We start from the raw sequence: 27,625 nt of genomic DNA, 5'->3' as shown, positions 1-27,625 counted from the left end.
CACACTCAGTTGAATGCAGCCTTGATATCAAGGGCTGTCACTCTCACGTCAACTCTGGAATTCAGCTCTTTTGTCAATGTTGGAACCAAGGCTGTAATGAGATCAGGAGCTGAGTGACTCTGGCAGAACCCAAACTGGGCATCACTGAGCAGGTGCTGCTTGATAGCACTGCTACTGCCACCTTCCATCACTTTATTGATGATCGGGAGTAGACTGATGGGGTGGTAATTGGCTGGGTTGCATTTGTCCTGCTTTTTGTGTACAGAGCATACTTGGGCAATTTTCCACATTGTCGGATAGAGACCAGTGTTATAATTGTACTGGAACAGCTCGGCTAGGGGATCAGCAAGTTTTGGAGCACAGGTTTTCAGTACTATTGCAGGAGTGTTGTCAGGGATGGTAGTCTTTGCCTTATCCAGTGTCTCCAACCATTCCGTGTTATCACGTGGAGTGAATTGAATTGGCTGAAGACTGGTGTCTGTAACACTGGGGACCAGTGGAGGAGGCTGAGATGCATCATAGAACATAGAACAAAACAGCGCAGAACAGGCCCTTCGGCCCTCGACGTTACGCCGACCTGTGAACTAATCTAAGCCCCTCCCCCTACACTATCCCATCATTATCCATATGCTTATCCAAGGACTGTTTAAATGCCCCTAATGTGGCTGAGTTAACTACATTGGCAGGCAGGGCGTTCCACACCCTTACCACTCTCTGAGTAAAGAACCTGCGTCTGACATCTGTCTTAAATCCATCATCCCTCAATTTGTAGCTATGCCCCCTTGTACAAGCTGACGTCATCATCCTCGGAAAAATCCACTCAGTATTTCTGGCTGAAGATTACTGAGAAAGCTTCAGCCTTATCTTTTGCGCTGATGTGCTGGGTTCTTCCATCATTGAGGATGGGGATATTTGTGGAGCCTCCTCCTCCAGTGAGTTGCTCAATTATCCATCATCATTCATGACTAGGTGTGAAAGGACTGCATGGCTCAGACCTGATCCATTGGTTGTGGGATTATTTAGCTCTATCACTTGCTGCTTGGTGTGTAAGTAGCCCTGTTTAGTGGCTTTTCCAGGTTGATACCGCATCTTCACGTATGCCTGGTGCTGCTCCTGGCATGCCCTCCTGCACTCTCCACTGAACCAGGGTTGATCCCCTGGCTTGATGGCAATGGTTGAGTGGGGGATATGCCGAGCCATCACGTTACAGATTGTGTTGGAGTAAAATTCCACTGGTGATGGTCCGCAACACCTCATGGATGCCCAGTCTTGAGTTGCTAGATCTGTGCGAACTCTGTCCCACTTAGCACAGTGATAGTGCCACACAGCAGGATGGAGGTTGTTCTCAATGTGAAGGCGGGTCTTCGTCTCCACAAGGACTGTGCAATGGTCACACTTAGCAATACTGTCATGGAGAGATGCATCTGCAGCTGGCAGGTTAGTAAGGATAAGGTCAAGTATGTTGTTTCTTCTTGTTGGTTCCCTCACCACCTGCTGCAGACCCAGCCTAGCAGCTATGTCCTTTAGGACCCGACCAGCTCGATCAGTGGTACTACTGCTGAACCATTCTTAGTGATGGACATTGAAATCCTCCAACCCAGAATACATTTTGTGCCCTTGCCATCCTCAGTGCTTCCTCTAAGTGTTGCTCAACATTGACGAGTATGGATTCATCAGCTGAGGGAGGATGGTACATGGTACTCAGCAGGATGTTTCCTTGCCCACGTTTAATTTGAAGCCACGAGACTTCATGAGGTCCAAGGTTGGCGTTGAGGGCTCCTAGGACAACACCATCCTGACTGTATACCACTGTGCTGCCCGGTCTGTTGGGTCTGTCCTGCTGGTGAGACAGGACATATCCAGGGATAGTAACCGTGGTGTCTGGGACATTGTTTGTAAGGTATGATTCTGCGAGTATGACTATGTCAGGCTGTTGCTTGGCTAGTCTGTGAGATAGCTCTCAAAATTTTGGCACTAACCCCCAGATGTTCATGAGGACTTTGCAAGATCGACAGGGCTATTTCTACTGTTGTCTTTTCTGGTGCCTGGGTGGATGCCAGGTGATCTCTCCAGTTTCACTTCTTTGAGTCTTTGTAGCGACTGGTACATCTGAGTAGCTTGCTAGGCCATTTCAGAGGGTAGTTGAGAGTCAACCACATTGCTGCGGGTCTGGAGTCACGTGTAGGTCAGACCAGGTGAAGGTGACAGATTTCCTCCCCTGAAGGACAATAGTGAACCAGACGGGTTTTTCCGACAATCGGCAATGATTTCATAGTGATCAGTAGATTCTTCATTCCAGACTTTTTTTTGAATTCCAATTTCACCATCTGTTGTGATGGATTTGAACCTGGGTCCCCAGAACATCAGCTGGGTTTCTGGATTAATAGTATACTGATAATATCACTAGGTCATCACCTACCCCTCTTAGCAGAATGATAGCGCAGACTTCTGGATTACTAGTTTAGTGCACTATTCTGACATAAGCTACATATAAAACTTAAGTCAAAATGTCTTTTTTTCAGCAATACAAATTGCTTTGAGAGATTATAAAAGTTGAATCACTCGACTTACACTTGTTCACAGCCTCCGTGAGCAGCTGTGTCTCATCTAAAAAGATGAATATAGATAGATGGGAAACCTCTCTCTAGGCAACTAGTTAGTTAAAAGTTTAACTTAAAATCACAGATAAAGCATAAAAGGGGGCTATTGTCCATTCGGCTGGAGCACCTATGGATTCTTTGGTAAGGTTATCCAATTAATCCCAATGCCAATATGCCCACTAATTTCACCCTTCTAAGTATTTACCCAATTCCCTTTCAAAAGTTGTGATTGAATCTGTTCCAATGGGCAGCTCAATCCAGGTAATCATTCACTCTGCATAAAACAAATCCCCCCAACTAGTCTCACGTTGCCCTGTTTAGTGTGTTTTGTGGTCTCCAAATGGTTTGTCAGAGAGAACAGTTTCACCTTAGTTAGTCCAACCAAACAAATTATGATTTAGATTACCTCTATCTCTATAAGAAGAACAATCCCAGCCTTTCTGGTCCCTGGACACAAGTGAAGTCCCATATCCCAGAAACTATTTTGGTAAATCCCCTCTGCATGCTAAGGCCTGGACATTCTTCCTAAAGCGCTGTGGTCAGAATTGAATTAATATACTAGTTAGGATCAAAACAATGATTTGTAATCGTTTTTTTATAACTTCTTTGTTTTTCTACTTTATACCTCTAATTATAAAACCAAGAGTCCAACCCAATACTTGTAATAACTTTCTCACCTTGTCTTGCACCTTTCTAAGACATTTTAGACAGTGTCTTCACTTCTGCACCTATTTTAAAATTATGTAATTCAATGCATATTCCTCTTACCAAAATCCATCACTTCACAATTCTCTACAAAGTAACATCTTCCAGGTAACTGACCATTTCATTAATCTGTCCATGCTCTTTCCTCATCAGTGTTTATCACATCATCTACAATCTGAAATTATGCCCTGCGAAATGCAGGTCAATAATACATATCAAAACCAACAGTGCTCCTAACACTGGCTTCTGAGGGAATGGCATGAAAAATATCCCTCCAGTCTGAGGAATACAGTCAGTCAGTCATTCATTCTTGCAACTTGTGGGTCTACACTGCCATCATCCATTTCATTCCACGTCCTTTTACTATCATGTCTATTATGTACACGGGGAGGAGATGGATACAATAATGAATTCAATTTTTAAAAATATGAAATTAGGAGTCTAAGGATGACCATCAATCCACTGCCAAGTGTTGGAAAACCCACCTAGTTCACTAACGTTCTTTAGGGAAGGAAACTGTCAACCTTACCAGGACAGGCCTACTTGTGGCTCCATGTGGTTGACTCTTAACAGCTCTCTGGGAATTAGGAATGGACAATAAATGCTGGTGATGCCCTCAAACCATGAATGAATAAAATAAATTGGTACTTAGTAGAAGTCATATGAACATCATCAACTGTATAAACTCACCAGCCTTTTATACCAGTACCAAGATGCAACGCAGCCAGTCAAATACAGTAACCCTTTAACAACAGAGATCTGTAATGGTAACTCTCTCCCACAAATATTGCCAAACATGAATATTTTCAGTATTTTCTGTTTATACTGCCTTAACAAATATTTGCTGCCAATCATTTATTAGCTCTGAATTTTCCAAACAACGATTAATTCATCTCTGGTTTTGCTTTAATGTTTAACTAATTAATTCTCATAGTTTATCTTTAGCTCCCTTAATTCTATTCTCAACTCCTATCCACCATGAAGAACAGCCTGATCTTCTCCAAGGTACCCTTTCGGACCCTTCTAATTCCCCTTGAAGTCTTCAAACTGGGGCTAGTCAATATGTTAATGATTTCATTTGTCATCATCTGCCATCATTGAGCCATCCTTTATTTACAACTGTGTGTCTTTCTGGATGAGGCTGGAATACTACCAAAAGTCTGGAAAAGCATAAATAGTTTTTGAGAAGATTTGTAGCTCGGGTTGTGGATGAGGTTGTAGACTCCCTCAGCGAGCCGGTGTGTTCAGTTGTAGATGTTTCGTCACCCTGCTAGGTAACACTGTCAGTGCACCTCTGGTGAAGTGTCGGTGTTCTGTCCCACTTGTTATTAACTAACAAACATAAAAGATCGCATACCCACAACCAATAAAACTAATATAACATACAAAATACCATGCAAAGACTGTGGGAAACATCACATAGGCCAGACTGGAAGACAATAAAGATACACAAACACCAACTAGCCATCAAAAGACATGACCAATTCTCACTGGTATCAATACATACAGACGAAGAACACAAATTCGACTGGGACAACACATCCATAATAATACGAGTCAAACAGAGACATACCAGGGAATTCCTGGAGGCCTGGCATTCCAACCAGAACTCCATCAACAAACACATTGAGAACGGGACCCAATATACAAACCACCGATAAATAAAACTTTAAGTAATACCAACCACCCCAGCAAACCAAGGGATATTAATTTAAAGTGGGACAGAACACCAGCACTTCACCGAAGGCACACTGACAATGTTACCTAATATGGTAACAAGACGTCTGCAATCAAAAACACCAGCTCAGTGAGCAAGTCTACAACCTCAGTGAGGGGGAAATCATTGTACAATGTAGGATGATATCACATGGACAGAGGAAGGAGACAGAAAAATAACAAATGAAATTCAATCTGAAAAAATGTCATGTAATGAGGAGAGGAAGGCTAATAAGGCAAGGCCACAGACAATAAATGGCAAAATACTGAGGAGGGTAGAGAAACAGTAGGACCGTTCAGTGACGTGAACGTTCACAGATTCTCAAGGCAGTAGGACAGTTGGAAATGGTTAAGTACACTTAAGAGGGAAATTAGGAGGGCAGATAAGGGTAGATAGCTTTGGTAGATAAGGTAAAGGAGAATACAAAGATATTCTTAGAATATATTTAAGGCTAAAGAGCAACAAGGGAGAGAATTGAGGCCCTTTAAGATTGTTGAGGTTGTCTGTATGTGGAATCAGAGGAGATGGGTGAGATCCTAAACAAAAATTTCTTGTCAGTATTTGCCATGAAGAAAAACATGGAAGCTAGGGAACTCAGCGAAGTAAATAGTGATGTATTGAAAGGAGTCCATATTACGTGCTGGAGGTCTTAAAACGCATAAAGGTATATAAATCCCCAGGGCCTGATCAAGTGTATCCTAGAACACTGTAGAAAGCTAGAAAAGAAATTGCAGGGCATCTAGCGGAGATACTTGTATCACCAACAACCACAGGTGAGGTGCTGGAAGTTTGGAGAGTGGTTAATATTGGGCCATTATTTATGAAAGGCTGCAAGGAAAAGCCTAAGAACTATAGACCGGTGAACCCGATGTCAGTGGTGGAAAGTTGCTGGAGAGGATTCCAAGAGACAGGATCCACATGCATTTGGAAAGGCAAGGACTAATTAGGGATAGTCACCATGGCTTTGTGTATGGGAAATTGTGTCTGTCAAATTTGATTTGAGTTCTGTGAAGAATTGGCCAAGCATATAGATGAAGGCAGCATGGTAGATGTTGTACACATGGACTTCAGCAAGGTCTTGACACGGTACTGCACAGTAGACTGGTTAGTACAGTTAGATCACATTGGATCCAAATAGAGATAGCCAACTGAATACAAAATTAGCTTGATGGTAGGAGACAGAGGGTAGTAATAGAGGGTTGTTTTTCAGACTGAAGGCCTGAGACCAGCGGTGCACCACAAGGATCAGTGCTGGGTCTACTGTTGTTCGTCATTTATATAAATGATTTGGATGAGAATATAAGAGGCACACGCAGATGACACCAAAATTGATGGTATAGTGGACAGTGAAGAAGATTATCTAAGAGTACAATGGGATCTTGATCAACTGGACTACTGAGCCAAGGAATGGCAACTAGAATTTAGTATAGATATATGCAAGGTGCTGCATTTGCGTCCATGTTAGCTTTTGGCAACAGTAACTCACTCAGTCCCACAATCTTACTTTATCCACGCAGCCCAGCAATTGTTTTTCTTCAAATACTGAACTAATTCACTTCTCAAAGCCACAAAAGAACATATCTCTATCCAACTCTCAGGCCATGCATCCTTGCTGTTTTTCCTCAAGATGCCATTGCTCCATCTATTCATCAACATATTCCTGCACCCTCTAGCTTTCAATCTTTCCATTAACGGGAACAATTTCTCCACATTTCCTCTGGTCAGGCTCATCTTGACTTTGAAAATCTCAATCAAATCTCTTAACTCTCTTTTCTGTTAGGTGAACAGCAAAAGCTTCTCCAATTGAACCTCAGAACTAGAGTTAACATTTAACAGAATGTGGTCAGGAATGAAGAAGTCCTGCTGTGAGTTCAGATTTGATAAGCTGTGATTATTTTATTTGGAATAGACCAGGCAAAGGCTAATTTAATCATGGTGTTTAAAATTTTGCACAAGCCTGGATAGAGGGGGTAGAACAGATCTGTTTTTGTTAGTACAGAGATCAATAACTTAGGTGCTTTGACTTAAAGTCTTTAGTACCTTACAAAGTAAAATTTCTTCTATACTGTCCAATTAAACACTCAAAGGCCAGGCACATGTGTTAACTGGGAAGAATGCATTAATAAATGAGCCACACTGTTCCATAAGCCATCAGAAAATGAATACAATCCCAATGAGACCATCAAACTGACCAATATACCTGACTGGCTGGTATTTAAGACAAAAAAAATCCCACCAGGTTTCATCATAAACAGAAAATAATTAACTACTGTAACACATTTAACTTGAACAAGTGACAGAGAAAAGCATGGCTTTCTAATCTACTCTGTACAATTTAAAACTATACCCCTATAAAACTCCAACTGTACAGACGCACACACACACACGCAATTACAACAGTCAAATACAGATGCTTTGACACATAATGGATTTAAAATGACATATGTTGGGAACAAAGCTCAGATTTCAAGGGTGGGTTAAATTGTTTTTCACAACTCCTTTTGATTTCAGTAATGATAATAAACTGCTATGTGTAAAGTGATAATTGTCCTTCACTTTGATAGTTGACCCTGCAGATTTACATCTGATTGTGTCTGAAATCACTCTCAAGCTTCCTTGTGTTTTTTTTTGTCTTTTCACTCAAACCAGGAGGAGGAAGATGTTTTCGGTTTTCTGGCCTCTGGATGCTTGTCACTTATCAAATTGCAGCAATCTGCAGCTCGACTGAACCAAGGGCTGTTTTCACGCGGTTTTTCCTTAACTCAAAACCTACCTTGGTGCTGCTCAAAGAAGTGATCTCATTGCTTCAAAAGCAGAATTCTCTTGCACAGCCAAAAATGTGCATCATTTATATTTTCCAAGATGGAAAACCTACCCAGTAATTCAGTGTACAAATTCCCTCTCAGTTTATAATCTTAATAGGAAAATATATTGTTCCTTACAACAGCAAGGGGTTAGATAAGAAGACACTCCCTCTACACCATTAGAGCCATCTTTGATTTTTTGTTAATCTTATTCTTTTCTCCATTTTGATTTAGAGCTGTGAATTGGGAACTGAGAGCGAAAAAATACTTCTGGGCTGTGGGTGACAGCTTGTCAAAATAAAAACAGACAAAACAAGCTTTTGTTTACTCAAAAAGCCAGGCCTGGAAGTAATTTGCAAGTTGGTTCCAGACCAAAAGGTTTTGCACCATTACTGGAGAAGAGTGGTGTGTTTAAACACATAACAGAAGTAGGCTATTAACAAGGTCAGTGCCTGGGAATTAGTTCCAGCAAGTCTGGAACAGACCCATGCTCAAGCAGATAGTTTTTGTTGAATGGAACTGAGACGTCCTGGAGAAGGGCGATCAGAGTTTGAATTGGATTTTGGGCAGAGTTTTCAGTAAAAGGAATCTGGCCGTTAATGCTACAGTTTGAAGATTTCAAAGTTCCCTGCCTAACCACCCTTATCCTTTGTAAGTTCAGAGAATAGAAAACTCAGATATACCTACCATCCCTCACACCCCGCCCCCGCCACAACCGCCCCAAGAGGATCCCCCTCGTTCTCACACACCACCCTACCAACCTCCGGATACAACGCATTATCCTCCGACACTTCCGCCATTTACAATCCGACCCCACCACCCAAGACATTTTTCCATCCCCACCCCTGTCTGCTTTCCGGAGAGACCACTCTCTCCGTGACTCCCTTGTTCGCTCCACACTGCCCTCCAAGCCCACCACACCCGGCACCTTCCCCTGCAACCGCAGGAAATGCTACACTTGTCCCCACACCTCCTCCCTCACCCCCATCCCAGGCCCCAAGATGACATTCCACATTAAGCAGAGGTTCACCTGCACATCTGCCAATGTGGTATACTGCATCCACTGTACCCGGTGCGGCTTTCTCTACATTGGGGAAACCAAGCGGAGGCTTGGGGACCGCTTTGCAGAACACCTCCGCTCAGTTCGCAACAAACAACTGCACCTCCCAGTCGCAAACCATTTCCACTCCCCCTCCCATTCTCTTGATGACATGTCCATCATGGGCCTCCTGCACTGCCACAATGATGCCACCCGAAGGTTGCAGGAACAGCAACTCATATTCCGCCTGGGAACCCTGCAGCCATATGGTATCAATGTGGACTTCACCAGTTTCAAAATCTCCCCTTCCCCCACTGCATCCCTCAACCAGCCCAGTTCATCCCCTCCCCCCACTGCACCACACAACCAGCCCAGCTCTTCCCCCCCACCCACTGCATCCCAAAACCAGTCCAACCTGTCTCTGCCTCCCGAACCGGTTCTTCCTCTCACCCATCCCTTCCTCCCACCCCAAGCCGCACCCCCAGCTACCTACTAACCTCATCCCACCTCCTTGACCTGTCCGTCTTCCCTGGACTGACCTATCCCCTCCCTACCTCCCCACCTATACTCTCTCTACCTATCTTCTTTACTCTCCATCTTCGGTCCGCCTCCCCCTCTCTCCCTATTTATTCCAGTTCCCTCCCCCCATCCCCCTCTCTGATGAAGGGTCTAGGCCCGAAACGTCAGCTTTTGTGCTCCTGAGATGCTGCTTGGCCTGCTGTGTTCATCCAGCCTCACATTTTATTATCTATACCTACCAACGCCTTTCTTTACCTAGATGAACTGTGAAGGTGTCTCTGATTGATTTTCTGAAGATGACATTCTATGCATGTCAAACAATAGCCTGTGAAAATCACTTAAGCAATCTTGCCCATTTTGCTATTTTCTTTTTATTTATCCCAACTATATTTGTCTTTTCTGTAAATGTAAAAATAACGTTTTGGGGTTTACTGCAAAGAACAATGAGATTACTTTGTTGTTTAATTTTACTCTGCTAAAGATACTGTATTGTTAATAAATTACTGAGTCTTCAGTTTAAGATATAAAAACTAATGTCTGGATTGGTTATTCAAAATGTCTGGTTAGGAACCACAGGAGTCAATTTTAAAGGTCCTTGAAGGCTTTAATGCTACTGTGTTGCAATAGAGATAGGAAGACAGATTGGCTTCAGCTGTCTGTCTGTGTTTTTTGCAATACTCCCCATCAAACTCCCCAGCATAGTAACAGCATCAGGTTAATTTCAGAGTAACACTCCCTCTGCACCCTTCCCATCAAATATTTCCAGGACAGGTACAGTACAGGACAGATACAGAGTCAAGCTTCCTCTACTCTTTTGAACTGAAAAAAGAGCCTGTTCTACTCTTTTAAACTGAAACTAAAGTTCCCATTTTCTTTTGAACTGAAATTACAGTTCCCTCCACACTGTCCCCATAATAAACTCCCAGGGTAGGTAAAACAATGGAAGTTAGATATAGAGTCAAACTTCATTACACCATCCCCAAAGACTCCCATTGCCTTGGGTTAAGTACAGAAGTCAACGCAAAAGACTTTGCAATAACTTCAGTAAAATATACGTGAACCTTTAAAACTTGACTATCTGATGATCAGAAAGGGCATCTGGGGCATCTTTTTGAGTCAGCATGGACAAGTTGGATCAAATGCCTCCTTTCTGTGCTGTGTAATTTCTGTGGTTCCTATGAAAGCATTTATCTGGCTCTCCTGCTGAGATTGTCTGTCGACCCTACAAGACTAATGGAGTTATACTAGGAGAATGGCATCGTCTCACAAACCTGTATCAAATCCAGAATTCCCAATTCACTCTCAGACGAGTCAACACAAAACAGGAAGTACAGAGTAGCATAGTGTCGATATATCAGCTTGTAGTCAGACCCACCAATCAAACTGGAACAAAGCAAAAACAATATGAACAGTTAAAAAGTAGCAGTTAGATTCTTGAGTTGACCAATAACAGTGCGAACAGGAACATATCTCTCAATCAGTAGCATCTCACGCAATTGGTTTCAGTGTTTTTGGGAATCAGATTAGATTTTTTCTACAAATTTGTTCCCAAATTGGCTGTTGGGTTTCCACATGGAAGACATTTGGGACATTGAGATTTACGCATTCAACTAATTACAAAGCAAGCTACATCACAGACCCAGAGTTTATAGGCAGAGAGATCAAAAGATCATACAATTGGTGTGAGTGGAGTGTCAGATGATAAGTCTCTGCAGGTGACCAGGAGTGCTGGACGGTGAGTAAAGTGTCAACAGCTAAATACCCAGCAAAGGGATGACCTATAATCTAATTAAGTGAGGCAGAGAGAGATAATTACAAACAATTAAAACGCAAGTGGTGCTGGAAACGAAGTAAATTACTGGAATAGCAGATCGAATTCAAAACCGTATAAACTAATTAAGGTAGAGAAATCATAACAATTTATTAAGGTGATTCTGTCAAAACAGGACAGTAAGGAACATCTTACAGATGCAGAAGGGTGGTGGGTTCACTTGTAGTGCGACATAAACACAAGATCACTGTTGAGGCTATCTTCATGGGTACAGGACACGGCTATCAGTTTCTCCTTGGTGATTCTGCATTGTTGCGTATCTCAAAGGCGGCCTTGAAGGACGTTTACCCAAAGATCAGAGGCTGAATGTCCTTTACCACTGAAGTGTTCCCTGACTAAGAGGGAACGTTCCTGTCTGGCAATTGCTGTATAGTGTTCATTCATCCATTGTCTTAGCATCTGCATGGTTTCACTAACATACCATGCCTCGGGCCAACCTTGGACTCTCATTCTTGGCAACACACATGTCCACCAGGGACAGACACCTCAGTAACTACTCTACTGCAAATCCATGGACAACCTCACAATGCTGTACTTCTCTAGCTTCCACCCTGAACATATTTTAAAGAAAAACCATCCCCAGGTACAAGACCTGAGCATACACAGAGTCAGCTCAAATGAGGAGGAATGTGACAGACTCCTGAAGGTTTTGAAGGACGCCCTCATTAGAACAGAATATGATGCTCAACTCTGCAACTGCAGGTTCCAATGTGCCACTGCAAAAAACCACACAACCTCCTCAGAAGGCAGACAGGATATGACCGACAGAGTACTCTTCTTCGTCCAGTGCTTTCCTGAAGCAGAGAAACTACGTTGTGTTCTTCAGTGTTCAACATGTCATCAATAAAGATGAGCATCTCGCCAAGATCTTCCCTCCACCTCCATTTCAAACCTTCAAACAACCCCCAAACCTTAAACAGACCATTGTTCACAGCAAACTATCCAGCCTTCAACACAAGATCGATTACAACACCACGCAACTCTGCCTTGGCAACCTCTGCCAGACATGTCAGATCATCGACATGGACGCTACCATCATACATGGGAACACCACCAACCACAATCATGAAGAAGCTCATGTGACTTGGCCAATATTGCCCATCTCATATGCTGCAGAGACTTGACACCTGCAAAGATTTATCATCTGACAACTCTACTCACACCAGCAGTATGATCTTTTGATCTCTCCGCCCTTGATCACACTGCCTATGAATTCTGGGTCTGTGTGCTCTGCGCTCTCACTGCACCTGACGAAGGTGCTGCACTCCAAAAACTTGCGTGATTTCAAAGAAAGCTAGGACTTGGTGTTGTGTGACTCCTGACTTTGTCCACCCCAGTTCAACACCAGCACCTCTACATCTTGAATTCTCATGAGTGCAATTCAGAGTCAACCACATCACTGAGCCTTGAGGCATATGTAGGCCAGACTAGGAAAGGATGGCAGATTTGCTTTCCTATAGGACATTAGTGAACCGGAAAGAATTTTACAATAAACATGATGATTATCATTGTCACCATTACCAAAACTAGCTTTGTATCGCAGATTCATTCATTAAATTAAAATTCCATCAACAGACATGGATGGCACAGTGGCTAGTAACGTTGCCTCAGAGCGCCAGGGGCCTGGGTTCGATTCCACCCTCAGATGACTGTCCACGTGGAATTCATACTTTCTCGCCGTGTCTGAAGAAAACTACATTCTATGAACTATACCACCAGAGAAGTACAGAAGGTTTTAAACAAGTCAGTAGGAGTTGGAGTGGCATGGTGACTCAGTGGTTAGCACTCACGACGCCAAATATCTGGGTTTAATTCCAGCCTCAGGTGATTTTCTGTGTGGAGTTTACACATTCTCCTGTGTGGGTTTCCTCCAGGTGCTCCGGTTTCTTCCTGCAGTTCAATGATGCTAAATTGCCCCATAGTGTCCTAAAGATATGTGGGCTAGGTGCATTAGCCAAGGGAAATGTGCGGTTATGGAGACTGGGAAGGGTCTGGGTGGGATGCTTTTTGGACAGTTGTTACAGGCTTGATGGACCAAATGGCCTCTATCTGCATTGTAAGGATTCTCTGATGTGGTGAGACCTGAATCTTTCCTCAGCGCATTAGCCCAAGTCTCTGGCTTACCCATCCAAATCACCGACAGGCCTGCAGCAAGCTTGCTCTACGTAATCTGCTTTCTACATGTATGAATTGCATAGCTCATGCTGCCTCTCTACATTCTTCCTTGCAGTTGCATCACTTCACAAAACTGCTTAAATTTAATCCACCATATCATTATATCAATATGAATTCTATTGCTAACCTTTTGATATTATTTCAGGATTACAAGAGGGCAGGTTTTAGGGTAATAACTGAATATGGAAATGTTGTAGACTACAGGATCATAACACAATTTACTAGCGAGTCATCAAGACTCACTCCAGACAGGAGTCAATAATTTTACTGTATAAAAGTAGAAGTTAATACAGCACTGTCTGGGAGCTGAATTGACATATTCCGTGCAAAACTTGTATGATTATTAACTAAATTACTTACATTAATTCAGCTTCATTATATTCTCAGTTAGGCAAACCAACACTACATGAAAGTGAACCATTTATTCTTACTCATTTTATTAATCAATGCTCAATGCAAGCTCATTAAAGAGCCCCAATCTCATAAACTCTAATCTTTTTGTGACTTCCTGAAAACCTGAATAAACCAAATCCACTGCTGCTTTTTCACCTACCATGTTTGCCACACCCCCAAAGATTTCTAAGACAACTGTGAGTGGCACCCCACCTACAGGAGCCAAGCTGTAACAATCTGTCCAGAGCAACCTCCACTTGAGAATTTCACCGACAATCCACCCACTCACCTGCCACCTTCCAAAAAGTTGCAGACATTTTCATCTCGCCTGGACACTAGATGGAATGTCTCTCGGATGATCTGCTGTTGCATGTCCTCTGACTAAAGTTTCAAAACAAACATACATAGGTTTTGAGAAATACTGAAGCCGCTGCTGTGATACTGGTGGTTATCAAAGAAACAATCAAAGCACCAATCAACATTACAACCAAACAGCAAGTGTGTAGTCTTCAGTCAGGAAACAGAAAGACAGAAGTACATGCAGGTCTACTAGAAATAAACAGGATATACAGTCTTTCAGAACAATATCTGTATTACAAGGGATAGAATTACATCAATGACTGCACTTTGGCTGTCAAATTATTTCTTTACAAATCGCAGATACAGAGTGCCAAAAGTGCACCAACCACTGTCTTCTTTATCCGTGAGCTGGGGGATAATGAATACTAAATAAAGGAAAATCTTAAACACATTATAAACACTAAAGAGGAAATAAAAAAGGCAGATCTTGCAGGTAAGATTTTCCACAGAATGGGGTAGAAACGAAAGTCTCCAGCTTAGTACTTCCAATTATTAAATGTAAACATACGATTTAAGAACAGCAATTGGGATCGAAGATAACAGAAAAAGGAAATATTTAAACATTGAAACTGTACAAGGAATGGCAACATCATGTTTTACTTAGTTGATTTTTATAAATAATTGACTTCAAAAAAATTGAAATGTAAGGGGTAAAGTCAGGAAACAGGACATGGTGGTGACAGGTTAAGTTTTATTGTAGAGGAATTGCACAGTGGGTACCCCAGGGTTCAGTGTTGGGACCCTTGCACTTCCCCATTCACATTAAAGCCTGTAATCTGGCCACAGAGACATGATGGAAAGTTTTGAGAAACGTGATCAAGACTGAGGAGAGCAGCGGGCTGGATGATATTATAAAGCGGGGCTTGTGAGGAGAGCTGTGTTTTGGAAAAGGCTCTGTCTGGGCCATGGCGGAGGGAACAGGCCAGAGGCTAATGCGGGACAGTTGGTGATTCTGGAAAATTTAAAACAGGGAATTTTACACAAAACCGCTTTTAAGTGAAATGTTCGCCCAAGAGGCGGGGGAAGCCAACTCCCGGGCCCGGGTACTCACGAAGCGCTCAAAGAAGCGGGTGAGCCGCGGCTTCCCGTGATTATTAAAGATCAGAATCGCCTTAATCATCCTGCCATTGACTAGTGCAGCACCACTTCCGGTCCCCAACCCCATTGCCGCCGCCTGGAGCAACACCACTTCCGGTCCCCGGCCCAACCCACGCCGCAGCCGCTCGCTGCACCAACACTTCATGCAGTGTGGAGCTCGGGTAGCACCAGAGGAACGGCTCGGGACCCTGACACACAAATAGGCAGAAAAAAATTCAGAAGAAGGATCCCGAACCAAAACTCTCCAGCTCCTCTGATGCTGCCCGCCCTGCTGCGTCCCTCCAGCCCCACACTGTGTTATCACTGACTCCAGAATCTGCAATTCCTACTATCTGTACTCATGAGCATTGTTGGTGGAGGGAGTGGATGTGGTGCCAATGAAGCAGGCTGCTTTGTCCTGGATGGTGTTGAACTTCTTGAGAGTTATTGGAGCTGCCCCGATCCAGGCAAGTGGGTAGTATTCCATCACAGATAATAGTATCAGAGATAACGGGAACTGCAGATGCTGGAGATTCCAAGATAATAAAATGTGAGGCTGGATGAACACAGCAGGCCAAGCAGCATCTCAGGAGCACAAAAGCTGACGTTTCGGGCCTAGACCCTTCATCAGAGAGGGGGATGGGGGGAGGGAACTGGAATAAATAGGGAGAGAGGGGGAGGCGGACCGAAGATGGAGAGTAAAGATAGGTGGAGAGAGTGTAGGTGGGGAGGTAGGGAGGGGATAGGTCAGTCCAGGGAAGACGGACAGGTCAAGGAGGTGGGATGAGGTTAGTAGGTAGGAAATGGAGGTGCGGCTAGGGGTGGGAGGAAGGGATGGGTGAGAGGAACAACAGGTTAGGGAGGCAGAGACAGGTTGGACAGGTTTTGGGATGCAGTGGATGGAGGGGAAGAGCTGGGCTGGTTGTGTGGTGCAGTGGGGGGAGGTGACGAACTGGGCTGGTTTTGGGATGCGGTGGGGGAAGGGGAGATTTTGAAGCTGGTGAAGTCCACATTGATACCATATGGCTGCAGGGTTCCCAGGTGGAATATGAGTTGCTGTTCCTGCAACCTTCGGGTGGCATCATTGTGGCACTGCAGGAGGCCCATGATGGACATGTCATCTAAAGAATGGGAGGGGGAGTGGAAATGGTTGGCGACTGGGAGGTGCAGTTGTTTGTTGCGAACTGAGCGGAGGTGTTCTGCAAAGCGGTCCCCAAGCCTCCGCTTGGTTTACCCAATGTAGAGGGAGCCACACCGGGTACAGTGGATGCAGTATACCACATTGGCAGATGTGCAGGTGAACCTCTGCTTAATGTGGAATGTCATCTTGGGACCTGGGATAGGGGTGGGGGAGGGGGTGTGGGGGCAAGTGTAGCATTTCCTGTGGTTGCAGGGGAAGGTGCCGGGTGTGGTGGGGTTGGAGGGCAGTGTGGAGCGAACAAGGGAGTCACGGAGAGAGTGGTCTCTCCGGAAAGCAGACAGGGGTGGGGATGGAAAAATGTCTTGGGTGGTGGGGTCGGATTATAGATGGCGGAAGTGTCGGAGGACGATGCGTTGTATCCAGAGGTTGGTGGGGTGGTGTGTGAGAACGAGGGGGATCCTCTTTGGGCGGTTGTGGCGGGGGCGGGGTGTGAGGGATGTGTTGCGGGAGACGCGGTCAAGGGCGTTTGCGGGAAATGCGGTCAAGGATGTCACCCACACCTCCTCCCTCTCCTCCTTTCAATGTTTTATATATGTATATAGGATTAATAGGGAATGAATAAGTCTATTAATGACCTACTTATTTAGTAATAATGGCATTGAGATTGAGAGAAAAAAATGAAGTCATCTTTCATCATGATGGTTCATTTTTTTAAAAGGAGGTGGTGTTGCAAAGTTGGGTAGAGTACTTATGGATCGGAAGGCAGAACATTAGAATATGTTTACTTTAGCAATGGAAAGAGATAGGTGTATATACCACAGGTCAAGAGTTATAGCTGGGGGAAAGGCAATTATGAGGTGATTAGGCAGACTTAGGATGCATAGGATGGGGAAGGAAATTGCAGGGGCTGGGCACAATTGAAATGTGGAGCTTGTTCAAGGAACAGCTACTGCGTGTCCTTGATGAGTATGTACCGGTCAGGCAGGGAGGAAGTGGTCAAGTGAGGGAACCGTGGTTTATTAAAGAAGTTGAATCTCTTGTCAAGAGGAAGGAGGAGGCTTATGTAAAGATGAGGCGTGATCTTCAGGAAATTTTAACTGTTAACAAGTTCTGCTAAATTGCATCTGGAAACAGGTAAAGCATCTCAGCAATGAAGCTGGGAGAAATTATTTTGTTACATTTATCAGTAATCTTAACTTCACACCTCAATCCCTCTGGTAATCATTGACCACAGTTTACACAAAGTGATAATATGCTGGAACTAAACCTAGTCAGAACGAACCAATGAAAGCATGTTTCAAATACAAGTATTTAAAACGAGGTAGCCAGGAAAGGATATCCACCTGGTGTTCAAAATTTGACCAGTCAAAATCAAAGGTTTATGTTGATATAAATTGACTCTCAGCCCGATACATCATCGTGTGGAGGTGCTGCTGTTGGAGTGGTGTTGACAAATTCAGAAATTGCACAAAACCAGCTTATAATCCCACAGGTTTATGTGAAATCACAAGCTTTCATAGCACTGCTCCTTCATGTGGTAACGACACTGCTGACTTCAATACATCATCAGCTGGAAAGTACATCCAGTGTTTTGTTTTCCCAAGAAGTTTATTTTGTAATTTTGTCCTGGTTATCTTGTCTCTTGCGGCGGCACGGTTGCTCAGTGGTTAGCACTGCAGCCTCACAGCACCAGGGAACCAGGTTCGATTCCAACCTCAGGCAACTGTCTGTGTGGAGTTTGCACATTCTCCCCATGTCTGCGTGGTTTCCTCCGGGTGCTCTGGTTTCGTCCCACAGTCCAAAGATGTGCAGGCTAGATGGATTGGCCAGGCTAAATTAGCTGGTGTTCAGGGGTGTGTGGGTTATAGGGGGATGGGTCTGGGTGGGATGCTTCAAGGGGCGGTGTGGACTTGTTGGGCCTAAGGGCCTGTTTCCACACTGTAGGGAATCTAGGCTACTCTCAAAGAACACATACAGTCCATTCTCTTACTTCAAGTACTCAAAATATACAGGTGTAAACCTTGGTTGACTTCGTCAAAACATTCATGAACCGGCTGGTCAATCGTAAGAACATCAAATCATCTCACTATGACACAACACATTGACAAGGTTTAGTGACAAGTATATCAATCTCCTAATCAGTTCAGAACATATTGCCAACTTACACTTCACAATAAAATACTTCTGGGGCCGAAGGAAAAAGTCAGGAATAACACCAGGTTTGGGAGAAGAATCAGGAGGTAAATTACAGTCTGACCATTCAGGATAGGTTTACAGGAAGCTTTTAATAACATAATGGAATGTTGTCAGAGAGGAATAATGTGAGATGCTCAGGATTGCTGCAGAGACTATAAATGTAACAACCTTTCCAACCATTTTGATCCTTGCTCCGTCTTCACTGCATGAACCACGGATAACAATACAGATGGAGGGTATGTTGGATGGTGATTCGAGCATATAAAACAGACCATTATTGATCCAAGATTAATGTGGAGTCACAGGACATGTAGCTGTAATGGTTCACTCAGTAATCCAGTCGAAGTAAAGATGGCTTTGGATTCCTCCTTCACGAGCTAACTCTGAAAACACTGTGGGATCCAGCCATCCAACCTGAATAAAGTACTTTGTCTGACACCTTCTGGTGTTCCAAACCAGCCGAGGTCCTAAGGGAATCACAAGGCATCTCTGGTCTCAATAAAATTACTTCAAGGATTATTTTAAACGAGAAGTAAACCAAGGCCTTTGCAGATATAATATATAATTATTTTTCACAGTCCTCTGGTTAACTTTGTGATGCTGAACAAAACAAAGATATTGAAGCTTAAAGTTAGAGAAGATTTGTAGCTCAGGTTGTGGATGAGGTTGTTGACTCGCTGAGTTGGTGGGTTTGATTGCAAACGTTTCATCACCCTGCTGGGTAATATCATCAGTGCACCTCAGTGAAGTGTTGGTGTTCTGTCCCATTTGTTATTTATATGCCCCGGTTTGCTGGGATGGTTGGTATTATTTCCGGTTTGGTATTTTGTACATTACATCGGTTTTAGGTATGAGATCTCTTACATTCGTCAGTAGCTGTTGCGGGCTACTCTGATACCTAGGGGTCCGAGTAGTCTTGTGGTCACCTCTAATGTCCTTGATGTATGGGAGGTTGATTCATGAGTCTGGTCATGTTGTGTCTTCCTGTTGTGGTCTGTCTCGGAGTTAACGGTGGATTGTGCTTTTCGTTTGTCCATTCCTTTTGAAGACTGTGTATAAGTTCCCCTGTTCTACTTTGCATAGTTCTGGGTTGCTACAATGTGTTGTGGCTCGTTTAAGTAGTGTCCTGATGCAGCTCCGTTTGTGGGTGTTGGGGTGGTTGCTAGATAAATTTATGTTTAGGTTTTATTGTCAGTAAAGTTTTGTTCCAAATTTTAAAATTAAGAGCTGAATGAAAAACAGCTTGATCTCTGATTCCGTTCAATAATCTCCAGAATAACTGCCATTTGTTGGTTTTGATGACTTTCTGGAGTGTCAATCATCCTGGAGGGGGAAAAAAATTAAAATGAAAATATTAAACGAGATCATTCATTAAAAAAATGGAAATAGAAAATACTGGAAACACAGGGTTAGTGCAGCTAATAGTCAAGCTTATATTCACAATTCAGCCTTCAGATGAACTGGAAGATAAAATAACTCCTTTTAGGGGCTGTACAAAAGGGAAAGACATAAAAGCTAAGAATCAGAAATATGTCTCTGATCAGAGAATCTACCCATGAATTGGATTCTAAAACACTTCCACTGATCACAAATAGATTCTGTTGAGAAATTGTTCATGGCTAATATCAGACCAGCTGCCTGTTACCCATAGCACCGCGCATCTAATTTTATCCACTAACTAGCAAGTCCTGCATATCACAGCCTGTTCTGTTCTGCACCACTGCTGGCATGACATTCACCATCAAATTTCCAAACAATTATAAATCATATTTATAATTAATCTGAATTTTAAAAGATTGCTTACAAGTGCTTTCAAACACATTTTTACAAACTGTCACAAACAAATTGTAACATGACAGTTAAGCTGTATCCTGAGACCAACTTCTATCTTTATTTTTGTAAAAATGGTTATTAATGATAACTAACTCCTGGGTGTAATTTAATATTTAATCTGTCAGCTGTTCATGCTGATTTAATGCATTTGCCATTTTGTAGACACTGGACTATCAGTACCTGAACAGTACGACTAGAGCAAAGCATCTCTAATGATCAGATAAATCTGCCAATAAGGAGTAAGTGAAGGGAACACTCCATCCAGGTCTTACCCATTCATCCTCATCAGCACCTTCTCCTTGGGTAGCTTTGGTCTCTTGCTCAGTTTTGTGCTTTGCAGCAAATACATTGTCAGTCCAAGAAGCTCCAACCTTTTCGCCTCCTGCGAAGTTGCATTTAGTCACAGTTCCAGCATCCATTTTGGCCAGTGAAACTAAAAAAAATTACATTCTTACAGTAAAGGCTAGTGATATTTTTAAACCAGTCAGACTTAGTCAAGCTTGGCATATGGACAGGTTGTTCACTTAAATTCACACTGAGTGACCCACTGTTGGAGGGTACAAGACTTAATTACTGTGAAATCTTGACTAAAGTTGTATACTTGCTACAGTCCGTCACGGCTCAGTCGGTGGTGTAAGGGGCCACACATTTTCCTGTTTAGATTGTAAACTAGAATAGAAATCAGACACTATCAAGCTAAAATACGTGAATTTTGCAACTTGTAACATCAATTGGTACAGATCTTTAGCTATACATGGCAATGTTGATTTTGTAGTAGTGAGATCATTACATTTTGAAACAAAGCAATACTGGGAAGTTTTGAATTAGGGAAATGCTCCCTGATAATATCCCTCAGATTGGTCAGGCCATTGTATGGTTCAGATTTGAGGGCAGTACAGCCAGATATATCCAGAACTGGAAATCAAAAAAAACCTCCCTCTCCCACCCACCTCCGCTGTGAAAAGGGGAAAAAAAAAATCTAGAGGCTCAAAAGAAAAAATTCTAATATAGCAAACATTTTATTAAGAGCACCTATGGGACCAGGAGTGTGCAGATTGATCTAGAGGTCTGCATAATTAATGTGAAAAGACAGGGGGTATACACAACACTGTTCTACTTTACTTACAACATAAACCACTTTAATAATAAGGGAACTTTGCATTAAATAAAAAGTACCAACTGACAGCCTTCTCACTCATGCTCAACTGACTTCTCAGACATTGCAGCAGATCATGATAATATAGTAAACTCCATTTAAGGTATATAATGTTTAGAGTGTGCCAGTTCATAAATTAGTTTGGAAAGGTATTCATAGAGGATCTGCAGATTGGAACCTCCAAACAAACATCACATCATTGGATATATTCGACCATGGATATTATTGTCCTTTGAATCCCAGAGCAGGACTCTAATGCCGTCGTGGCGTAGGCTGGTGTATCCTGGAGTGGGAAAGTGGCAGTGGAGAAGGAAAAGTTGGACTGTCGTCAAGTTAGTAAAATGTGAGGCTGGATGATGAAGGGTCTAGGCCCGAAACGTCAGCTTTTGTGCTCCTGAGATGCTGCTTGGCCTGCTGTGTTCATCCAGCCTCACATTTTATTATCCTGTCGTCAAGTTATCTTTCTTTCAATTTATTTTATTTTAAGTTAAATGAGAACGGTGTTGATTCATGGTGACAGTGTAAAACTTTTCACTGTGTTATATTGAATACATGTGACAATAAATGATTCACTAAGTAAAACCTTCAACAAACTCAAAGAGCTAGAACCCCACAACACAGAGCTAGACCCTATACACTCCACTGTGAAGGAAAACCCGAAGTGAGGTAATCCAGCTCAACGGACACCAGAGTTTTAAAACCAGGCAGGAAAACACAACAGCGCTTCATCGGAGGCTGCACTGATGATGTTACCCAGCAGGGTAATGAAACATCTGCGGAACAACAAACCAGATCAGCAAGCCAACCAATCTCAGCAGGATAGTATAATGTAGGGTAGTTTGATCTCAGAGTAGGGTAACAAGTTGGCATAACATTGTGGGCTTAAGGGCCTGTACTGTTCCATGTTCTCATATGGACGGGTTATGTCAGGTCAAAGAGGTGGGGAATGAAAGGGATGTTTGGACATGGGAATGAGACGGGGGTGGGGAGATCTTAAAATTGGTGAATTCTATGTTAAGGCCATTGGGCTGAGGCAGAATATGAGGTGTTGTACGTTAAGTCCACCCATGGACTGTTTTCACAATAACCAATTCATTGTGGTCTCCATCAGCAGCTTTTCTTTTCCCCCCCCAATTCCCCATTATCCATTCCTTTCTCAGCCCAATGCTTTTCTCTGCCCTGGGCTCTATTTCCTCCTTCCCCTCCTCCCACGTCCTATCTCAGCACATATACCAATCTTATTCTAGCTACAATAGCTAGTTCTGAAGAAGGGCCACTGGACCCGAAATGTTGAGGTTGATTTCTCTCCACTGATGCTCCAGACCAATAATTCCTGTTTTATTTCAGATTTCGAGCATTCACAGTTCTTTGTTCTTTTATACTGGTGAATCTGCTCTACACTCCTTCCAATGAAATCCTATCCTTATAGAGTGGTGACCAGACATGCACAGTATACTCCAGCTGTGGTCTCATCAAAATAGAGTACAGCAGCAAAAAAATCTCCCTACTCTTATAATTTACACCAAGGCCAAGTTGTAATGTGTCCCATATGCCTTCTGAACCATCCTATTAACCTGTCCTGCTGCCTTTAGGAAACTATGGACAAGCAACCCAAGATCCTATGATCCTCAGCTTCCTAGCGTCCTGCCATTCATTGATTACTCCTTTCTTCCAAATGTCACATCTTATTTTTCAAAGTTAAATTTCATTTACACTGATCTGCCCAATCTGTTCATGTCTACCTGCAATCCAAGATTCTTTCCTCACTGTCAGCCAGTGAAACTTTGCATAACAGAGCCACACTGCAAATAGACCCTTCGGTCCAACTAGTCTATGCTAACCATTTTCCCCAAATTAAGCAAGTCCCACTTGCCTGTCTTTGAACCATATCCCTCCAATGTTTCCTATTCATGTATTTCTCCAAATGTCTTTCAAATATCATAACTGTACCCACATCCACCACTTCCTCTGACACTTCATTCCACATATGAACCAGTGTAAAAAAACTGCCCCATTAGAACTTTCTCCTCTCACCTTGAAAATATGTCCCCTATTTTTGAACACCCCCTATCCTAGGCAAAAATCCTTCCTGTTAACCGTTTCTATGTCCCTCATGATTTTATAAATCTCTACAAGGTCACCCCTCAACAACCTACACTCCAGTAAAAACTTATTTTCAACACCTCACCCCACTCTCATCTACTGTTTATATAGATCATGAACAATAAGGGGCCCAGCACTGATCCCTGTGGACACCTGCCTCGAGTCACACAAACAGCCTTCTGTCACTTCTCTCTCTCTCTAATCACTAAACCAAATTTGGATCCAAATTGCCAAGTTACCCTGGATTCCATGTGCTTTTACTTTTTCTTTAAAAAAAAGTCAGTTGCCCACTTGGAACCCTGTTAATATCTTTGCTGAAATCCATACAAACTACATCAACTACGAGACACTCATCTAACACTTGGAAAAATTCTATCAAATTTGTTAGGCACAACCTCCCTCTGACAAAGCCATGTTGAATATTCCTGATCAAACCTTGCCTTCTTAATCACTTAAATGCATCTGCATAGTAACTTTTAATAGTACATGTCCCAGCTCACAGGTTCCACTGGGCTTCAGAGTTCTGCAATCTCTCGCTATTTAAAATAATGCTCCTTTTCCAATCTTAGTGATAAACGGACAAATTCACAATTTTTCATATTTTAGTCCATCTAAAAATATTGCACACTTAACAGTCTATAAAAGGATATAGGCTGGTTAATATCCACTTGACAATTTTTGTTTTTTTTCTCAAACTCCTATTCTATTATACCTGCCATCTCCCAGGGGAGGTAGTAGTGTAGTGTATGGTCACAGGGCTGATAGTCTAATGTCCTTGTGGGCATGGGTACAAATCCCACTATGTCAGATGATGAGATGTGTGCAATAACAATATAAACAGCTAGGCAAATGGCAGACATTTAACTATTGTCAATTATCATTACAAAGCCCTGTGGTTCACTAATGGCAATGTCATTACCCAGTCTGATCAGCAAACGCACTGTGGTTGACTCTTAAGTTACCCTTCAGCAACTGAGGATGGGAAATAGCTACAAATAGCAGAGCTACTAATTGAGGGGTGATAGATTTAAGACAGATGTCAGAAGCAGGTTCTTTACTTAGAGTGGTAAGGGCATGGAACGCCCTGCCTGCCAATGTAGTTAACTCAGCCACATTAGGGGCATTTAAACAGTCCTTGGATAAGCAGATGGATAATGATGGGATCGTGTAGGGGGAGGGGCTTAGTTCACAGGTCGGTGCAACATCGAGGGCCGAAGGGCCTGTTCTGCGCTGTATTGTTCTATGTTCTAAATAAATGTTGGCCTAGTTCATGAATTAATAAAATAAAACTTATTCAAGACTGTTCCGGTATTCCACTATCAGCCATTATTGATTCCACAATCTTGCCCTTTAAAAGGGCTCACTTTGGTTATACTTTTCATTTTTAAATACTTAAAAGCACCTTATAGTTTTGGTTAAATTTTTGGAATGTTTTCTCTCTAATTTCTCTTTTGCTGATTTCTAAATCTGTCCAGATCTCAGTTCCATACCAATGATACATCCTTCCTGGTGGACTGTTGGAGTATATTTTTAGTGAGGTATGAAAAATTTCAAAAATATATTGCACTGTCCTATCTTTTAAACCATTTTTCCCCAATATTCTGTTTATGTAATTGCCTTGATTCAACTTCAAGGCACTAGATTTTATTAAGAGAGAGTGTGTATACACATGCTTGGGGAAGAGAGAGAGTGGATGTGTCAGATTGAGGGGCTGGGTGAGTAGAATCCCACTATGTACAGATTGCCTTGTTTCTCATTTTCCAACTGTGATGATCAACCATCAGCAATGAAAAATTTGGGGATTCAGACTTGATGGAAACTCTTGCTTCTCGTTTGGTAAGAAATTACAGCTGCAAAAACAGTGAATCTCAGTAAAAATCAATTGTTCCAGGATGTAACATTCAAACTTACAAATAAAAGGACTGTCCCCCAAGGTTTTCAGTCGTAAACAATCTTCAACCTCCAGCTCAATGTCTTCCACCTCTCCCTCTGAGATCCAGAATGCCAAGCTCTGATTGGGGGTGTGTTTCTCTGAGATTTTAATAAGCTCTGGTTTATTAATTAATCGCTTCAGATCTTCAACCAAAATTTTGTCTGTCTGTCCCGCTGCTTCCACCTCTACCGGATGATGTAAAACATGAAAACACAAGGTTAAGGAGCAGGCCTGAGAGCCCATGGCATTAGGTGCTTGACAATTTTCACCTGCTTTTTAATGAGGCTATTCTCGCAGCAATTTTCACTCACTAAGGTTTTACCACTTATGTTTTCAGTCATTTTTCTTTGACACAGACTAAGTCTAAACAGGAAGAAACTCAAATGTTCAGTACTTACCCAAAACTGACGTGCCTGTATGGATCATTTATAATAGGTGGAATGACTTTGAATATGTAATTATTTTTGTTCTCTACAGAAACAAAATGGGATCTCCCACTGCCCCACACCAAAGCTGGTAACATTATCAACACTAATTTCCAGAAAATTTCAATCTCCACATCCTCCTTACTTACACACATGAACAAGAGGAAGCTGTTCAGCCGCTCTTGGCTGTTAGACAGGACCAGTAGAGACCATTCAGCTACTTGAAAGAATTATACACAAATAGGAGGCCATTCACCTTCCCAAATCTAGGAACAGGAACCATTCAACCCTTGAGGCTGTTGTACAAAGTAGGCTATTCACCCTACCAAATCTATTTCAATTTTCAATATGGTCATAGCTACTCAAATTTGGCTTCATATACTCACTGAAGGAAGACATCAAATAGCCAGTGTTGACCTTTTTAGTTTCACTGAAATTTGGTTCAATCTCCACACCAGCAGAATCAAACTTTCTTTTATGGATCCTTGTTGGTTGAATATAAAGAATGAAATAACGATGCTGAAAAGCATAAAGAGTTTTTTTTAAATCTAGACATTTTTGTTCATTAAACCAAGTAGAGCAGTGAATTCTACATAGTTTCCAGTTGTGGCAAAGGATCGTCGGTTACAAACAGAATACTCAGTTTCTGCGAAACTTTGTAAACTTGAGGAAAAAACCAAAAGAACTGTGGATGTCTGTAAATGCAGGAAAACTTCTGCATCCTTGTACTCCAATTCTCTGGATATAAAAGCCATCAATTTTCTACACAAGAGGGTAGATAACTTACAGAGAGAGATACTTCAGGTCAATGACCTTTCATCAGTCCATAGCGTATATAGCAAGTTTTCAAGGACACTTTATCAGGGCTCTGTTGAAAACACAAATACCTGTTTATCATTGGAGCATCATGGATTCGCCCTCCTTGACCTGGTATGGGATTTGAACCTGAAGCTTTTAGTTAGGAGGCAGGTTGCTATACAAATCAGTGCCACATGACCTTCCCAGTATTTCTTTTAACGAAAAGGACTGTGGAGACTGTAAATCCAGCAACTCCTGTTTTTGTTGTGTTTGTAAATTTGAGATTTAATTTCACTTCCGGAGACTCAGGACAAACACTAACACCACGCTCCCGGCTCCCGCCCCGACCGACCGACCACGCCCCACTCTGCTCGTCACAGCCCGGCCTCCAGCAGCAGCACGCACCCCCCCGGGGCCCTCCCGAAACATCATGCCGTCCCTTACCGTGCTCTTTCCGCTCTCGATGATTTGATGGCGGCTGACGGCCCGCAATCTTCCCTCCAGCACCACCCCAGGGCCGCTGCAAACAAAGCGGAGCCGTTACCCCCTTTCAGACCACCCGCTGCCCGCCTCCAATCTCTTTGCAGCTCCCCCGCTACCAGCACTCACCGCTGCAGCTCAGCCGGTTCCCAGCGCCCCGACACCGGCTCCGGGATGACCGGCCTGTTCGCTAACGCTTTATCATCATATATTCTGCTCATAGCGGCTTGTTAGGACCGAAACAGATGACCCAGCGCTTCCGGGATCAGGGCAGGGACCTGCGGACAGATCCCGGTGGAGAGTGGGTGGGTCCACATGCTCAGGGGCGGTGTCTTCTGTG

General features: G+C 42.9%; 1 protein-coding gene across 2 annotated transcripts in view; it reads right to left on the bottom strand.

Annotated features, from left to right (window-relative positions):
- The window catches only part of LOC125467393 (AP-3 complex subunit sigma-2-like), a 50,067-nt gene extending 22,457 nt beyond the window's left edge, over positions 1 to 27,610 (bottom strand). The window contains exons 1-7 of one of the 2 annotated variants that reach the window (XM_048563172.2): positions 27,415 to 27,610; positions 27,250 to 27,325; positions 26,394 to 26,526; positions 25,561 to 25,767; positions 20,663 to 20,823; positions 14,073 to 14,164; positions 10,656 to 10,767 (exon numbers count right to left, since the gene is read on the bottom strand). In XM_048563172.2, coding sequence (XP_048419129.1) covers positions 10,656 to 10,767; positions 14,073 to 14,164; positions 20,663 to 20,823; positions 25,561 to 25,767; positions 26,394 to 26,526; positions 27,250 to 27,325; positions 27,415 to 27,506 — 873 coding nt within the window. In that variant the 5' untranslated portion in view covers positions 27,507 to 27,610. Of the gene's footprint in view, positions 1 to 10,655; positions 10,768 to 14,072; positions 14,165 to 15,194; positions 15,329 to 20,662; positions 20,824 to 25,560; positions 25,768 to 26,393; positions 26,527 to 27,249; positions 27,326 to 27,414 lie in introns of those variants that run through there. The other variant, XM_048563171.2, reaches the window with a different exon arrangement.
- Positions 27,611 to 27,625: the final 15 nt, after the last annotated feature.

This window comes from Stegostoma tigrinum, chromosome 33 (assembly GCF_030684315.1).
Source record: "Stegostoma tigrinum isolate sSteTig4 chromosome 33, sSteTig4.hap1, whole genome shotgun sequence".
Lineage (NCBI taxonomy): Eukaryota > Metazoa > Chordata > Chondrichthyes > Orectolobiformes > Stegostomatidae > Stegostoma > Stegostoma tigrinum.
Note: the sequence above shows the minus strand (reverse complement) of the source record. Positions and strands in the feature narration are given on the sequence as shown.